We start from the raw sequence: 18,010 nt of genomic DNA, 5'->3' as shown, positions 1-18,010 counted from the left end.
GCCTTCTCCATCCAGTTCCTCTTCTTCAGAGTCACCAACAAGTGACTCAATGTTAGGATCGGGAGGTGCAGCCATGAGTGACCGCTTGCTAACGGTTTATTCATATCAGTAACACAAGTGGCGCGAAGCACAATGGCGAATTTCACTTTTCTACCATTGGTGGGCGTACTGGACATTCCCACAGTGACTTTGCATACCGTAAATAACATAACATATACCACACCGTAGTACCTACATCACCGATAGTTTCTAGTTTTCTATTCATATTGACAACTCTGTTATGAAGACATGGTTCTATATTAAATTATAGGACAAGGGTAGGAATCAAGTAGCCCTACTGACCAAGTGAACAGTAAGTTATTCTCTCTCACGCATGTCTCCCTTCAATATCCTTTTTCATTTCTTTATTTCGTTTACACCTTCCACTTTTCTCTGCGAATAAGCCTAACAGTGTAGTTCGGTTCAGGTTAGGTCCAGACTGAGTTTATATAAAGCGTGATTGGACTTTCAAGGGTCAGGATGAAAGAAAAAAAAACTGTGGCAGGGGGATTAAGCAGGTTGAATCAAGACATGAGCTACAGTGATAAAAAATAAAACAATACTGCTAATAATATTAATAATAAATATATTCTTAATTTATACATTATACTAGGGATTTTCTTTACACAGAAAACACATTTTATGAATTAAAAACCGCTATTCTCCATATTCCAGATGGATTTCCTCCACTATGCCAAATCTCTAATAGCCTATCCTTGAATCTAAAAATGACTATCAAATGCACTAGAATTCTATCCTAGAATCCTAACTGCAATCTACTAGAATAATTCTCTTATATTTAATGTGTATTAGGCCTACTGTAACTCTCGCCTCTTGTTTTTCTTATGTTATTATTTTTTTACTATTATTATTACTTAATTGTTATTTTATTTTGTACAGCAGTTTTTGTTTTTGTCTGGATACAATATTGTGAAATCAGATGTTGTCTTCTATAGGCCTACTCTATGTTATTCTGTGAAGTTTAAATAAAAAGAGGGTGTTGGGGTCTTTGGATGCTACATTTGTCAAATGTATAATCTCTATGAACCTATTGTCATAAGGCATACTTTGAAAACTAAATATTTGATCACAAAAAAAGATTGTTGTTGAAAAAACAAATAAGCAATGAACTACTAAAAACACTATCCACTGTGAATATTATCTGAAATACAACCAAGCTCCTGCAAAATGTAGTTAAACTACTAGTTTCATTCCATGTAGTGAAACGACTTCTTCCTACTGTTGGCCCAGTGATGGGTACACTGTAGTGGTGAGATCCAGTTTACAGTAATACAGCCATGGTGAGATCACGCGTCCTCACTCTGGCCACGCCCCGTCACCACTGTCGCCTAGGAAACGGGGCGTGGTATTAGCGCTCGTGAAGCAGGTGAGCAATGCGATTGGCTGACGTGTCGGATGATGTAGAAGCGTGCCATCGTTCCATCCTGCCGGCTCCAGCAGCAGAAGCCGCTCAGTCTGTCAGTCTGACCGGCTTTTTAGCTGTCTGCAGTCTCAGTCAGACCGGTGTGCGCTCTGCGTTAGGCTGGTAGACTCCACTGAAACCGGGGCGACGCTGGAAACCGGACAATATCAAACCTCAGCCGTGCTCTTGACTCTCTCACCCTGTTTGGGTAAGTGAAGCCTATCTCTTCAACCTGGTTTTAGCTGAGATGTAGCCTACTACAGTTATACGTACAGAAGAAGATGTCACATAAGTGATAGAGTGATATGAAAATGGGTCAACTCCAGTGACCATTAAGCTAACAACCACCGATATAAACAAAAATCAATTATAGAAAAGCATTAATTTATGTTTTTTCCACATAGAAGACCCTATCTTCATATAACTTAGCCTGCATCAGTCTGATAATACTTTAATACTTACTAGTCTATGTATTCTATAAATGTACATCGTCTAAAAATGTGGTAAACTGTTCTGCAACTAAAAAAGATGGGGTTTAGGTGCGTTAACCCTGCACCACCTCCCTGGTATAGTCCCATGGACACCAAACACATCTAAAGGTTTGCTCATCTCAGTTCCCAAGCGGCAGAATATTACATAACTTGAAGCAGGCGACTAGACAGACCTGGGCGCGGTAAAGTTGGTTTTATATTCGATATTCGCGAGTTATTTGCGTTTCTAACCGGACTAGCTTTCTGAAAACCGCACCAATTCCTTTCAGGTTAGTGTTATTTTGTATAGATAAATGAGGCTGACATTTCACATGTTTGATAAACTCACCACCTTCAGCGGTTTTGACGAAATTGCAAAATGACTGGACCGAATATCTTTCCCAGTAAGGAGTGGCTAATAGTGCAATATAAGTATTTTCAAATAGAACAACTATTCTATTTCAAATGCTTATGAAATAAATTTGTTGTGATAGAAATTTCAAAGCTCCCTCATGTTTCAACCTGTCCACTTCTAACCTTGCATATATTTCAGCTTATTAGTTTGTGAGAAAAGCTTTATTATAGATATATATGATAGATAGAACATTATTTCATGCTTTAATTTTGTTATATGTTATTGATTTAAAAAACCTATCAAGTTCTAGCTACTTTTAAACAGGTTCTCTTGTGTAGTGTGAGTTTTCAAAGCTGTTTGTCAGGACAATAGTTAGTCTACAATCAGCCTTTTTTCAGGCTTTTATTTTGTAATAGCACCCTAATTTTTCAACCTATCAACATTAAACAGCGTTTTATCTGTTTTGAGTTCATCATGAATCTTTCACAGCTGTTTGTTTTCCTGAAAAGCAGTCATGGCCTTTATAGAACAGATATTGATAGATCATCATTTATCATTATTTCAGGCTTTTACTTTGTAATAGCTCTCTTTCAACCTATCAACATACCACTTTTTATCTGTTTTTGAGCTCATTGTGAAGTTTTCGCAGCCTTTTATTTTCCAGAAAAGCATTTATAAATGGCTTTTATAGAATAGGTATTTACTATAGATCATTTATCATTACTCCACGCTTTTATTTTGAAATAGCTCAACATTAAACCACTTTTTATCTGTTTTTGAGCTCAATAATACAAATTAATACTAATACAAATTCATACTTTTCAGAGAGTATAATTGATTTTCTATTTATATTTGCGGTTGTTTGCCTTATGATGGTCACCAGCTGCGAGTCATAGTTTACACACCTTTTCATTTACCACTACATCACTAGTTACAAGCCCAACACCTGTCTTTCCTACATCATCACCTGCACAAAAGGCATGAAAAATCCCTTAATTTCTAGTGTCTCTGAGAAACAACCCAACAATAAATCCCTTATAAACCCATGATACCAACCTTACTGTTTTTAAAGCTATATTATTTTTAATGGATAATTAATGTTTATGTAATGGAGAAATTAAGGACATTTCAGGGATAAAATGAAGGGGTTTGGCTTCATAGTGTTCTGTGTTACTTGGCAGCTCTGCGTCACCATGCTGACCCGTCTGTTCCGTATGCACGGCCTCCTGGTGGCCTCCCACCCTTGGGAGGTTATCGTCGGCACAGTCACCCTCACCATTTGTATGATGTCCATGAACATGTTCACCGGCAATGACCAGATCTGTGGCTGGAACTTTGACTGCCCCAAAACAGAGGAGGTAAGAAGGGAGGATGGATGGATGGAAGCTTTTTGAACTGGGGTGTTTGTTCATGAGCGTGTCTGGGTGGACGTTTGTTACTTAGTTTTGACCGCCACGAAAACCAGAATGTAAACTAATCATCAAGATCTGATGCAGCTGGATTAGTTTGTAGCGTTCATATTTTTACTTCTCATTCATTTGAACAAGGCCACAAAAATAGACTAAAAACTGACATTTAAACACGTTGGTGAACAGATTCAACAACAGATCCTGCTGCTGTGATTTTCAATGGACCTTTGGTCCGGCCGGTGTTTTAGAACATAATTTCGCCAAATAGCATTTTCATTGATAGAAGAGAACATAGCGGAGGGATACCATTTAGGAGAGATAGTTCCTGTTTGGGATCTACTTTTATTCTTAAATACTAATTTTATTGTAAACCAAGTATAGAAATACAAAATGATGACCAATTACTGCTTTATTGTCTCAAACCGCGATATGTTGTTGAATCTGTTCACAAACGTGTTAAATGCAAGTTTTCAGGATATTTTCGTGGCCTCATTAAAACACTATAAATGCTACAAACTCATCCAGCTGATCTTGGTGATTAGTTTATATTCTGGTTTAAATGGCGTTCAAGTGCCAAATAACCCCCATGTTAAAACTAAGTGGAATATTGCTGTATCTGCATTTCATCATATTGGATTTGATTAGTTACAAGTTGGCACGAGTTGGGAACTTCATGTCCACCTGATGTTCTAGATCAGGGGTCTCAAACTCAATTTACCTGGGGGCCGCTGGAGGCAGAGTCTGGGTGAGGCTGGGCCGCATCAGGTATTCCACAAGAAAAGCTTTGTTAAAAAAATTCCAATCTTCTCAAATGTCTTTATTTTTATTTTTTAACACAAAATAAGATTTAAACGTCTTTATTAACAGTTCTTTAACCTCAATGGGTTCTTCTGAATATGAATTGTCCTGAACATGAATGGAACATTGAAGAACATGAACTGTTCTTCTGAACATGGCTTCTCTTGCCTACTCCTTGCTGCTAGAGACCTGGCAGCGCTTCCTCTCGCATAGCTGAGCCACATTTGGCTTGAGGTAGGAAGCAGTTGAGACCCTCAGTATGGCTTGAAGATGATTATCAGTAAGTCTGGACCTGTACTTGGACTTATTGAAGTTCAAGGTGGAGAAGAGCTTTTCGCACAAGTATGTGCTCCCAAAAAGGCACATGGTCCGCTTGAACATTCGGGAAAGCTCAGGGAAGCTGGGGGTCAATTCTCTCAAAAATTGCCCAAGCTTGTCTGCTTTTCCACTCACCTAGTAGTGTTCATCGTGTGAGGCAATGCAAATAGCGCGATGCAAATAAAAAATAATGACCCACAAATAACGGTGCGACCCTATAATTGGTCCGGTTTACCGGGGACTGTTATCGCCGACGGACAGGTGTCGCTATGTGACTGCAGACTACATTAGGCTACATTGAGTTCCTTACTTTTCTTTTATCCCGCCGCGTACACATCACATTTATTTTGTCAGAGAGAGACATATATACGTATAATGTCCCGCTGGGCAGCAACTTAAAAAACTTTTTTTTGGAAGTGTTGTGAACGCAGCGCGCTGGGACGAATGTCCGCGTGTGCCCAATAGAAACGAGGCAGCCAGCCAGGCACGGAAGAAAACTCTCCATGGCAACGCTGCTGTAACTTTCACTCATTGAGAAATGTTTCTCTGCTTGCATCAAGCCCGGTCGATGTCCCACCCCCGAGAGCCATATACCCCACCGTGATTGGTAGGTTCGTTCAGCTCCGCACACAATACTGTAAAGTGCCATCCATATAAAACTCGCGGGCCGCACTAACATTAAACTTTCATATTAAGGTGGGGGCCACAAAATATCGTCTCGCGGGCCGCAATTGGCCCGCGGGCCGCGAGCTTGAGACCCATGTTCTAGATAAATTTCGCAGCTTCTGTTCCGTTCATTCAAATATTGACATGATGCAGGGGTTCTCAGTTGTTTTGCTCCTATCGTACCTTCATACTAGTTTGTCTCCCCATATTGGAACAGCTGTCATTCAGGTTATATGTCAAACTTTAGTAGTAACACTGCCACATGTAAATCTTACCCATAACTCTTTCAATGAATTTCTATGATTTTGTCGTTGATCTGATTTTACAGCAAATTCTGAGCAGTGACATCATCATCCTGACCATCACACGCTGCATCGCCATCGTCTACATTTACTTCCAGTTCCAGAACTTACGGCAGCTGGGATCCAAGTATATTCTAGGTAGGCTTGGGCGATATCCAGAATTTATGGACACATATGATGGTTTAAGATGCATTCAGTGTTGTTACAATCCATCATTACTACAGCAGCAGAGGAGCAGTTGAATGCTATGTTTTGTCTCATCCATACCTTTGCAGGCATCGCTGGCCTTTTCACCATATTCTCCAGCTTCGTCTTCAGCACAGTGGTCATTCACTTCCTTGACAAAGAGCTCACTGGCCTCAAGTAAGTCCATCTTTCAACATAACTGTCTTCCACCTCTGTTACAAAAGCAAATGGTTACATTTTCTTTCCGCTCTGTCTCCCAGTGAGGCTTTGCCCTTCTTCCTGCTTCTCATCGACCTCTCCAAAGCGTGCGCCCTCGCTAAGTTCGCCTTGAGCTCCAACTCTCAGGTACAAAGAAAAGGTCATTCGCTTGCAATAGTGTCAAGTACCACATGAAGTACTGCTGTGAATATGACCTGTCTTTTACCCTGCTCTCTCAGGATGAAGTGAGGGACAATATTGCTCGTGGCATGGCGGTTCTGGGACCTACCTTCACTCTGGATGCCGTGGTGGAGTGCTTGGTGATCGGAGTGGGAACCATGTCAGGTACTGTCAGGCATTTGGAGCTTTATTTATTCTGTTGCTGTGAACAGTCTGAGTTTTGGTCTTCTTCACTAAGAAATTTACGCAAATCAAGTTGTGTCACAAACAAGCCCACTGGTATTTTAATTTAAACTGACTAAACTAATCAACATAATAAATACACAAACAAAAATTTGTTGATAATTTACATATACATGACCATGACCAATGCAGATTTCCACTCATTGTACACGCTTAGTAAATTGCATGGCATTCTGATTTGGTCATATTGGTGATAGAGCGCCCACTCTTCCCTGTGCAAACTGAATTTTTTCTTGTGGATGTCTCCCTGTATCCTTCAGGTGTCCGCCAGTTGGAGATCATGTGCTGTTTTGGCTGCATGTCTGTCCTGGCCAACTACTTTGTCTTCATGACCTTCTTCCCCGCATGTGTCTCACTGGTGCTGGAGGTAAGGGTTCGGTGTTTGACCATGTGTGTGGGTGTGTGTGTGTTTGTTGTTACTGTGGATGTATTTGACTGTGTTCTGTGTGTACCTAGCTGTCCAGAGAGAGTCAGGAGGGCCATCCCATCTGGCAGCTGAGCCACTTCTCCAGAGTGATGGAGGAGGAGGAGGACAACAAACCCAACCCCGTCACCCAGAGAGTCAAGATGATCATGGTAACACTGCACTTTCTGCCTTTCTTTCTTTCGTTCTTTCTTTCTTTCTTTCTTTCTTTCTTTTTTCTTTCTTGCTTTCTTTCTTGTTCTTTTTGCTTTCTTTTTTTCTTGCTTTCTTTGTTTTCTTTCTTTCTATCTGTCTTGCTTTCTTTCTGTTCTTCCTATCTTTCTTTCTTTCTTTCTTCCTTTTTTCTTTCTCTGTTTCTTTCTTTCTTGCTTTCTATTGTATTTATTTTTCTTTCTTGTTTTCTGTTGAGGAAAAAGTTCTGGAGTCAGAGGTTCGTCTTACTTGAGTATATATTTATTAAAAGGAGTCTCATGAGAGGAAGAGATGCACACAGCACGTAGGCTACATACACTTCTTCAAAGGAGAATAGATTTGAGCTGGTCTTTATGTATAAGGACGCACAGAATGTGCTGACATGGGAACAGGTCACAGAAAAGAGTTACAGCAACATATGTTATGTCTTAGTTTAGAGAATCTACAGATCTACAGACCTCTGGCCTAGTAAGTTATGGCACAAGGGTTACAGTGAGGTGACCATTCATCATGCAACCGTACATTCTCTGAGGGGACCCCAGTTCAGCTGTTAATACATGTATGTTCATTTTTCTTCCACATTTTCTTTCTTTCTTTCTTAGGGCCTTTCTTTCTTTCTTTCTTTCTTTCTTTCTTTCTTTCTTTCTTTCTTTCTTTCTTTCTTTCTTTCTTTCTTTCTTTCTTGCTTTCAGATGCCCTGCTTCAGATTCAGGCTGAACCAAAAACTCAGAAACTCAGTTAATGTCTCTCCTCTTGTCTGTGTATAGTCCCTGGGCCTGGTGATGGTTCACGCCCACAGCCGCTGGATCGCTGAGCCCCTGTCCATCAACACCACAGTGGACATCCCCCAGGTCGGCATGGGCCTGGACCACCGCTCCCCCAGGAGGATCGACCCAAACCAACCCCTCTGGCAGTTCTACCTGGCCAGGTCAGCAGCCAGTTCTTTGGGTATTGTTTCCATTAAAGGGATAATATTGTACTGTGGTGCATCTTATTGCATTGAAGTGGTAAAGCTGCTTCTGTGTACATCATACAGTAAGATGCATTTCACCATCAGCTGGTGCGATTTGGCTCCAAGGTCAGGACTGCCTTCTTTGGTTTAGGTTGTACCTAAATTACATGGATATGGATTCTAATTACAAATCTAAATACAACCTTTCATTCTTTTAAAATTTGTCTCTCTGCAACACTTTTTCTATGGTTGGGGCTTGTGACTGGAAGGTCAACAAGACGGGTTGGGAAAATGTGGGTGGGAAAGTGAATGAGTAACATTCTCCCCTCCTTCAGCAAACTACTGTTGAGGTGATCTTGAGCAAATCTGTCCAGCTACCAGCCAGAATGTAGGGAAGTTTGTGAATGTGAAGCAGCGTTTTGCTGGAAAAGATCACGCATCTTCAGTTGATTAGTAAAGGTTAAATTAATAACAAAAATCTTTCTTGCATTTTATTTTCCCTCTTCGACTGCAGGATGATAACGATGGACGTAGAGCAGGTGATCTGTCTGGGCCTGGCCCTGCTGCTGGCCATCAAGTACATCTTCTTCGAGCAGGTCGAGATGGAGTCCACGCTGTCCCTGAAGAACCCCATCAGCATGTCTGCCCCCGCCCCGGCCCACCGACGCCTCCCCGAGGCCTGCTGCAGGAAGGAGCCGCTGGCCCCACGAGTCTTCGCCATGGCCCAGAGCGCGGCTCCCCCAGCCCCAGCCATCAAGGAAGAGAGAGGTATGGCTGACTGCTACACTCTCACAGACATGTGCCTAATCTATGCAGTCAGATTTGTCTTAAAAAGAAAGAAATGCACACAACAATTTTCACAAATGTACATCACGACTCGTAAATAAACAAGGATGATCAGAGGTCAACTTTGCTCGAGTCCCAAGTCAGTCTCAAGTCTTGAGGCACAAGTCTGAAGTCAAGTCCCAAGTCTAAATGTAGATTACCAAGTCAAGTCCATGTCATTAATGTCAAGTCTCAAGTCTAAATGTAGAACAGCAAGTCAAGTCAGACCAAATCAAGAGTCCAGTATCAATTTAATATCTTAAGGAAAACTAAATATCTAGGACTTTTCAATACAATATGGTTTTAAGAGGATAAAAACTTAGTAAGAGCATCATCAGTTCAACTTCAATAAATTAAAAGAATTTAAATTCAGTCATCTGATGGAACAAATCTCATCACTTTCAATCTAAGTCATTTACACAAACACAAGATCTCAAGTCAAGACTTTAGAAACCTTTTCAAGTCATCAAAGTACAAGTCAGAGTCAAGTCCCAAGTCAGCCGAACCCAAGTCAAGTCTCAAGTCTTCTCTTCATGCATCAAGTCGAGTCTCAAGCAATTCAAACTGTGACTTGAGTCTGACTCAACTTCGACTCGGTGCGATACAATACGATACATTATCCCCTGTGAATTCCAGTGAATCTCATTTCGCTGGTGTTGACCAAATGGCAATTTGCTCTTACCGTTTGATTTTCTGTATTCTATATAAAGCACTTTGTAACACTTATTTTGAAAGGTGCTATGTAAGTAAAGTCTATTATTACTATTCTACTCCACCTTCTTCATTTACTAGATGAGGTGATCCGGCCCCTGCCTGCCCCTGCCCCAGCTGCTGAACCCCAGTCCAAGAGCATGTTTGTCCTGGGGGAGGAGGAGGGACAGCTGAAGCCTAACCCCCCCACCAAGCCCAGAGACCTGGACACATGTGTGGCCATCCTCAAAAACCCTGAGGTAACCGTTTATAAACTATTTTAATAATACTGTTGAACTCACCTTAGAATTGGCTTGGTATGTACTAAAGCGATAAATGTAAATCCATGTTTGTTTGTTTGTTTTTTGTTTTGTTTTGTTTTGTATTTTTATCATTTATGTGTTTATTTATATATTTTTATGGATGGGATATTCATACACTATTCCAATATTTTATTTATATATAAATATATATATACAGTATATATTTGCTTTTGTTTCTGAGGAAACTTATGGAGATGGTGCATGTTTTGTACCAAAAACACCAATAAAAAGAGTTTCCAAAAAACAATCCTGAGGTTAGACACACACACACACATACGCACACAATTTCCCTTTCACAGCTAATACCTGAAGTAACATTCTCTCAGATGGCTGAACTGTTACATCGGTCACCTCGACCCACTTTCCAGCGCCCTCCGCTGTCTGTTTTGGTCATGGTGTCACATCCCACCAATAGACTGCAGGGTCTTGGGGCAGTTGTGTGATTTAACTAGGCTGTAATGAGCTTAGTCACTCCACTCTTAGACAAATATAAATAGTGAACCAATTAGAGCATGACGGTAATAGAAAAGGCACCTGCACTGACTCCACCGGCTCTACGTGGCTTGACATTTACTCAACTCACCCTTAGAGATCTCACACTCACCCAAAACAAAATACTGTATATTGGTTTCTGTCAATGCGGAAAGTGGGCTTGGGCGATATCCAAAATGTAATATTGCGATACTATCCCACCAAAATATTGCAACATACAATATTATCGCGTGCAGGTTTTTTTTCCCCCGGATATTCACAATATATTGTGATATTTGATAAAATTGAATATCGAATATCGGCCCAAGCCTAGCGGAAAGTCACATGGTTTTCCAGTGCCAATGTTCACTATCTTTAAATTTCACCATCTTAATACAGATTTTTTTTTAAATTACAAGTATTCAGTGTTTACCCCAGAATTTTGTTCTTGTCTGGGTGGAAAAGCCTCTGAAGCACCACTTGAACCATCATGGGACACTAAAACTCTCCATTGAAAGCCAGACTAATGAAATAGTTTTAGGTGGGTTAGCAGCTCCTTAAGTCAGAGTGACGCAGATTTCACTGCAGGTTTTACAGACTGTTGAGTAAAATCCCACACCACACTGGAAAGATTTCTCTGGTCAGACATCTGATATAAAAATAACAAAAACATATTCACTAGCTGTTCATATCACCATCATATCAGAGGTGGACGACACTGACTGATATCCGGCAAACTGCTCTAACCAAACTACACAATGTTTAGACACTATCGTTCACGATTGCATTTTGTCAGTAATTCACTGCTTGTGGCTCCTGCAGTTGGGTGCCGGTTTCCTGAGCGATGCTGAGGTGATGATGCTGGTCAACTCCAAGCACATCCCCGCCTACAAGCTGGAGGCCATGATGGAGCGGCCAGAGAGAGGAGTAGCCATACGAAGACAGATGATATCCGCCAAGCTGCCCTCCCCCTCTGCACTCTCCTCACTGCCATACACTGACTATGACTACTCCAAGGTGAGGGAACACCCAGTAACCCTGTGCTTTTTGTTGTCAGATTATAGATACAGGAGCACTTGGGATGGGACGATATATTGAAATTCAATATATAGCGATGCAAAAATGTGACAATACGTATCGTGGTATTCTGCTATACTAATCACCCATCACAATTTCACAAGCTCTCCATCCAAATTATATTATTTGCACTTTGAAATGACATTTTTAGATTGTTGTTTACATTCTAACAGGGCAATGCCATTGCTAGAAAGATGTGTGGCTCAGAAATAAACATAATTCTGCACAGTCAGACTTTACAGTCAGTTTGCTTGTAAGACCTCAAAACTGACTCCATACAATGTTTTGGTTTTCCAGGTGATGGGCACCTGCTGCGAGAATGTGATTGGCTACATGCCGGTACCGGTGGGCGTGGCTGGACCGTTGCATCTGGACGGGAAGCAGTTCCAGGTTCCCATGGCAACCACAGAGGGCTGCCTGGTTGCCAGTACCAACCGCGGTTGCCGGGCAATTGCTGTGAGTGGCCAATGTGTTATATGACAAAGATTCTGATAGTGGCTTATAGGGTTTATTTTTACTATTTTCCACATTTTAGAATAATAGTAGAGACATCAAAACTATGAAATAACACTAATGGAATTATGCAGTGACCAAAAAAGTGTTAAACAAATCAAAACTATCTTATATTTTAGATTCTGTAAAGCAGCCGCCCTTTGCCTTGATAGAAAGGCAAAGGCTTTGGAAAGAAATTCATACATAGGATCAACTTCACTATTTATATTTGTCTTAGAAACTCATTTCAAGCATTTAAGCATAAGCCTTTAGATCAAAATGGCTTTAAGAGAATGAAAAACATAGTACATTCAATGAGGTGTCCCCAAACTTTTGACAGGCAGTATATGTACAGAGGGTGGATGAAATGATTGAAACACCTTACAATATATGAGTATCAAGTATGTCTTGTCCTGCAGTCACACTGCATCCTGAACTGTGTGTAGCGGATATTGGACCTTTCTTTAACAGTCAAAGCCTCCAGTTCTTTGAGGGATGAAGCAGGTGGAAATCTACTTCCCAGAAAGGTTCAATGATGTTTAGATCACTGGGGCCATGGAAGGAGTTTGACTATCCTGCTGCCAATGCAGTTTGTTTATGTATTTGGTACATGTTGTCCTGATTTTCCAGTCTGTTCCCCTTGTCATACTGATTCATGTAGGACGTTTTGTGACCAATATTCTTGGAATTTGGTCACAGACTATTTGACCTTTGTGGATCTGTTAGTGTCTCATGTAGCTTTGAAATCTCACATATAAAAGTGGGGATTGTCAGACCTCTTTTGAAACTGACACACAATTGCCATTCAGCTTAAGGCAAAGCACCACAAGTTCCTTTTGTCTTATCAGAATGGAATTTTATATTTTGAATATGGTTACAAATGCAAACACATTGTGTATTAACAATAATAAAACAAAGTTACAAAGTGCTTCACAATCAATATCAATAGATCAGTGAGGTAAAAGACAAGATAAGAAGATAAGATAAATAGATCCAGCCATAGGGATAACAACAAATGGAATTATATAACCGACAAGGCAAGGTTAAAAAATGAATAAAAGTCAAAGGTTATAAAAGGCCATACGATAAAAGTATGTTTTAAGAAGCCTAGCCTGGTCACCTGTAGTCTTTAACCTGGACACAGGAACAGTCAGAAGGTTCCTGCCTAAGGAGGCTGTATGCAAGCTCATAACAGATCAAAAGTTCGGAAAGATATGAATTTGCGTATCATTTAGACAGTGGATTAAATCAGAGATCATTGTACTTTTTAATTCGGATGAATAACTAGTTGTGTGTAAGGTGATTAATGGTGAGCATATAGGAATGTTGCTTAGTATAGGTACTTTTCCATTTCTTCCCTAACAACAACTTACATTACTTTACATGTATATTTACATAATGCATATCAGCCTGACACGCTGCCCTTTCCCCTGCGTCTTGTAGCTTGGCGGCGGTGCCAACAGTCGTATCCTGGCCGACAGCATGACACGAGGACCCGTGGTGAGGCTGCCCTCAGCCTGCCAGGCTGCGGAGGTCAAGGCCTGGCTGGAGAGCGCCGACGGCTTCCAGGCCGTCAAAGAGGCCTTCGACAGCACCAGCAGGTAAAGGATTCAAACACGCCTAGGCTTGGGCCGATATTCAATATTATCGAATATCGCGATATTTCACGCGATATAGAATATCCCCACCCTTCCCGGCCATGCTGCTTATAGATCACAAATGTACAAGCTTTTGACCTGATAAACCTATAATCTACTAGTGGTAGGATAGTAAAAAAAGTAGTAAAAAAAAAAAAAAAGTCATACTTGAAGTGAAAAATTTGTCTTTCTAATTCCACAATCAGCCCGTTTTTGACCAAATTATACCAGATGGCCATTGTTTCCTCCAGTGAATAGTAAGATCAAATTTCTAGGCTGTTAATAATAATAATAATAATAATAATAATTACAATAATATAATATATATATAATAATTATAATTATAATTATTATTATTATTATAGCCTAGAAATTTGATGTAATTTGGAAGAAATAAAATAAATAAATATTTGGGCGGGACAGTATCGCAATATTAAATTTGGGATATCGCCCAAGCCTAAACTCGCCACGGAACTAGAATTTGGATTGCGGGGTCAGAGTGATGTATTTGTGTGAAAGGCTAATGTCTGTGGTTGGTGTTTGCAGGTTTGCTCGTCTACAGAAGCTGCTGATTGGTCTGGCTGGTAGAAACCTGTACATACGCTTCCACTCCAGGACAGGAGATGCCATGGGGATGAACATGATCTCTAAGGTGACTTTTCTGTGGGAACGAATGAATGTAGGGAGTGAATGTAGTCATTGGACGATATGCTTATCTCATGATACAATTCGATATGCGAACCCTACTAGAATTGCAGAAAAGTGTAAGACATTTATTCCCGTTGCATCTCATGTATGGTGTGTACCATTTTCTGCCTCCAGGGCACAGAGCAGGCTTTGTCCAGAGTGCAGCAGCGGTTCCCAGAGCTGCAGGTCGTGGCTGTCAGTGGAAACTTCTGCACCGACAAGAAACCAGCCGCCATCAACTGGATTGAGGGCAGGGGCAAGTCGGCGGTGTGTGAGGCCACCATCCCCGCTAATGTTGTCAGAGAGGTAAGAGCAGCATAGTGTTGTCGTCATTACAGGACTTTCACATCCTGAATAGAGTTTTTGGTTCCATTTACTAGGGATGGGACAATAACTAACTCTAACCACTTACAATAAAGTAGAGAACAAGTAGACAAGGGTTCAAGCATTGTCCTTGTCCTCCAGGTTTTGAAGACGACTACTGAAGCTCTGGTGGACGTGAACATCAACAAGAACCTGGTGGGCTCGGCCATGGCTGGCAGCATTGGTGGATATAACGCACATGCAGCTAACCTAGTGGCAGCTATCTACATCGCCTGTGGACAGGTACTGCCAGTTACGGGCAAATAAACACATTGAGCATCAATGCCTTTTAGTCCTATGTTTGTGGTCAACATTATTATAAATGTCAGTTATAAGTTTAGTATAGCATTAGTATAGATTCCCACTATAGAGGCTTTGTGGTTGCATCACAAATCTCCGATCAGCCAGGTCTGGCTCCATCATGGAGGTCCTTTGGAGAATTGGCTGTGCGCAAATAATGTCTAAATACATAGCAACCAGGCTAGAAAAAGAGAAATACCTGAAAAAGATTGTTGTTGTGTGACTGTAGATGCATTCAGTGACATTATAAGTAAAAGTGAATAGTGTGATAAGGCAGATTTGTTTCCAAATGTAGATGTCACACAGTAAACCGTCTTGTCTTTAGCCCTAGTCTCTACTCCAAACCACTCTGAGTTGTAGTTTGAAGAGTCAGCTCAGTTAACCTGAACAAACTGTTAGCTAGCTAACTAGCCAGCGGGTTAATTTAGCAAAGCAATCAATGTTAAGGCCATTACTAACGCTAGCTTCTGCTAAATACATTAGCCAACACAAATCAGAAGTGTTTACAACAAGACAATGATGGTTAGCTGACCAGATTATGATATGATTATGGTTAGCTAGCTAACAAGCTGACATTAAACACAAAATCAGTCAGATTTATCAGTGGCAAAATGATCAGCTCCCAGTCAAAAACAGCACAGAAACTAGATGGCACTCAGTAGAGCACATACCTCTGTCAACGCTATCAATTGTCAAGATACACTAGTTCCACATGTCCAGACTTTTAGGTTACTGTTTACTCTATTTCATCATATACCAAGATCTTTAAATACAATGTCACTTATGAATCTTATGAAGATTCAATTGTATCATGAAAGGCAAACCATCATCATGCAATGATTTGGTATTGTGTAGAATCACAGTCAGAAGGTTGTGGGTTTGATTCCCAGTTGAGTGGAGTTTGCATGTTCTCCCCTTGTTCTCCTGGGTTTCCTCCCACAGTCAGGTGGACTGGAGAATCAAAATTGTCCATAGGTATCAATGGGAGTGTCTTCTCTATCTGTGTTAGCCTTGTGATGGACTGGAGACCTGGACAGGATGTCTCCCTGCCTTCCACCCAATACATGCTGCCCCCCACCACCCTGAAAAAATGTATGTATGAATTAATGTATGGAATCGTGTGTGTGTGTGTGTGTGTGTGTGTGTATGTGTCCTCCAGGATCCAGCCCAGTCTGTGGGCAGCAGTAACTGCATCACCCTGATGGAGGCATCAGGGCCGACAGGGGAGGACCTGTACATCAGCTGTACCATGCCCTCCATAGAGCTGGGCACTGTGGGAGGGGGCACCAATCTGCCCCCACAGCAAGCCTGCCTCCAGGTACATACACACACACACGCACAAATACAAACACTTATTCTGCATTTTGACCCGAGCCTGGCCTTAATCCCACATCAGTGTGGTTGCGTGGGGTTGAATCCAGTGTCCTGTGTGTTGTCAGATGCTGGGCGTGCAGGGAGCCAGTCAGGAGTGTCCGGGGGAAAACGCCCGGCAGCTGGCCAGGGTGGTGTGTGCCACGGTGCTGGCGGGAGAGCTGTCGCTGATGGCTGCTCTAGCTGCTGGCCATCTGGTCAAGAGCCACATGACACACAACAGGTAAGACGGGGCAACTTTCAATGAATGATTTACGTAAGTCCTTTCTTACAAAAAGAAAAGAAAGACCATATGCTGTTGGACTCAATTTGGAGACCAGTAGAGTGGGTGTGGGAGGGGGCGGAGCAAACAGCAAACCAAAACAATTCTGTTGTTGTAATTCCTTGCTCAGCCACAAGAGACCTGATCTCAACAGTGATCGCAGATTGAGGCTTTAAAATTATTTTACTGACATTTCTCAGTATTTAAAAAACAAAGTATGAACAGCCAAATTACAAGTCACATTGATCTCAGCAAATATTTGAATATTCGTTTTTTATGAGCCATTCCTACCAAGTTAGACTTCTTCTATTATTTTATATTATTCATATTCAGTCTACCTAATACAGTACTGTGCAAAAGTCTTAGACACCCTAGATGTTTATTTTTGTTTTCTGCATTAGTGTGTCAGTAGACTGCTCTTTAGAGAAATCTTTTTGATATTTAGAAACTTTTCATTTCATTATTTTTGAAAGCATCTTACTTTTTTTTGCATGTTTTTTGCAAGACTTTTACACAGTACTGTGTCAGTATTTAAAAAACAAAATATTAACAGCCAAATTACAAAAGTCACATTGATCTCTGGGCCATTCCTTCAGTACTTTTTCAGTACTATTTCTTCTATTAGTTTTTTAAGCTTTGCAGTAACTAAGCTTATTGTCTGCCTACAGATCCAAGGTGAACTTGCAAGAAGCTCCAGGAACCTGCACCAAGAAAGCTTCCTGAGAGCTGCAGCAGGATCTGACTCTCAAACACATGGAAAGAACCTTCCAAAAGGGATTTTATCATTCATCACTGAACACAGACCTCACTTAATTCATATTCCAAGTGCTTTCAAAGAGACTTAAGGGCGTCTTTTAACCAATCATTATGCTGGAAATGAAATGGATCCACGATATTAGTAAGTCTGATAATCCAATTGGACTCTTCTGTGGAAGTATTTTCATATTGTGTTTTTGTTTGTATTATATGGAGCTGACTATGAGCACTTAGTTATTGATTTTTTTCACTCAAGAATGTTATCAGTTCATTTTTACCAGTTCATTCATGTTTTTGGTTAAAATGTACGGAAGAGGATTAGGGCCACATGTGAAAGATTTATTTGAATTCTGAGTTTGAAGTCAGAATTATGAGAATAAAGTCAGAATTATGACTTTAAACTCCGAATTATGACTTTTAATTCTGACTTTTTTCTCAGAATTCTCACTTTTTTTCCTCAGAATTATGACTTTAAACTCAGAACTCAAATAAATTTTTCATGTGGCCCTAATCCTCTTCTGTAAAAATTAATTACTTTCTGAAAAAACAATAACACATCTGTTTTGCTTTAATTGCCAAATGGAACATTCCTAACATAGAA

General features: G+C 40.7%; 1 protein-coding gene across 1 annotated transcript; it reads left to right on the top strand.

The window, feature by feature from the left end:
- Window positions 1-1,584: 1,584 nt before the first annotated feature.
- hmgcra (3-hydroxy-3-methylglutaryl-CoA reductase a) lies at window positions 1,585-17,784 on the top strand. Its single transcript, XM_071902587.2, has 20 exons — window positions 1,585-1,670; window positions 3,469-3,645; window positions 5,807-5,918; window positions 6,056-6,143; window positions 6,227-6,311; window positions 6,404-6,509; window positions 6,848-6,954; window positions 7,044-7,163; window positions 7,971-8,131; window positions 8,670-8,923; window positions 9,773-9,930; window positions 11,287-11,481; window positions 11,839-11,997; window positions 13,477-13,634; window positions 14,217-14,322; window positions 14,493-14,663; window positions 14,823-14,963; window positions 16,180-16,338; window positions 16,460-16,614; window positions 17,322-17,784. Exons 2-20 carry the CDS (start codon window positions 3,481-3,483, stop codon window positions 17,374-17,376), a joined length of 2,655 nt encoding a protein of 884 aa, XP_071758688.1. The 5' UTR covers window positions 1,585-1,670; window positions 3,469-3,480; the 3' UTR covers window positions 17,377-17,784.
- The last annotated feature ends 226 nt before the right edge of the window (window positions 17,785-18,010 follow it).

The sequence above is a fragment of the Centroberyx gerrardi genome, chromosome 8, assembly GCF_048128805.1.
Source record: "Centroberyx gerrardi isolate f3 chromosome 8, fCenGer3.hap1.cur.20231027, whole genome shotgun sequence".
Lineage (NCBI taxonomy): Eukaryota > Metazoa > Chordata > Actinopteri > Beryciformes > Berycidae > Centroberyx > Centroberyx gerrardi.
This window is presented reverse-complemented; position numbering and strand designations above follow the sequence as displayed.

Excerpts from the sequence above, each read along its gene's own strand:
- hmgcra (XM_071902587.2), top strand. The coding sequence starts at position 3,481 with ATGCTGACCCGTCTGTTCCGTATGCACGGCCTCCTGGTGGCCTCCCAC. Across the intron at positions 6,312-6,403 it reads CCTTGAGCTCCAACTCTCAG|GATGAAGTGAGGGACAATAT; the intron begins GTACAAAGAAAA and ends CTGCTCTCTCAG. Across the intron at positions 16,615-17,321 it reads AGCCACATGACACACAACAG|ATCCAAGGTGAACTTGCAAG; the intron begins GTAAGACGGGGC and ends GTCTGCCTACAG.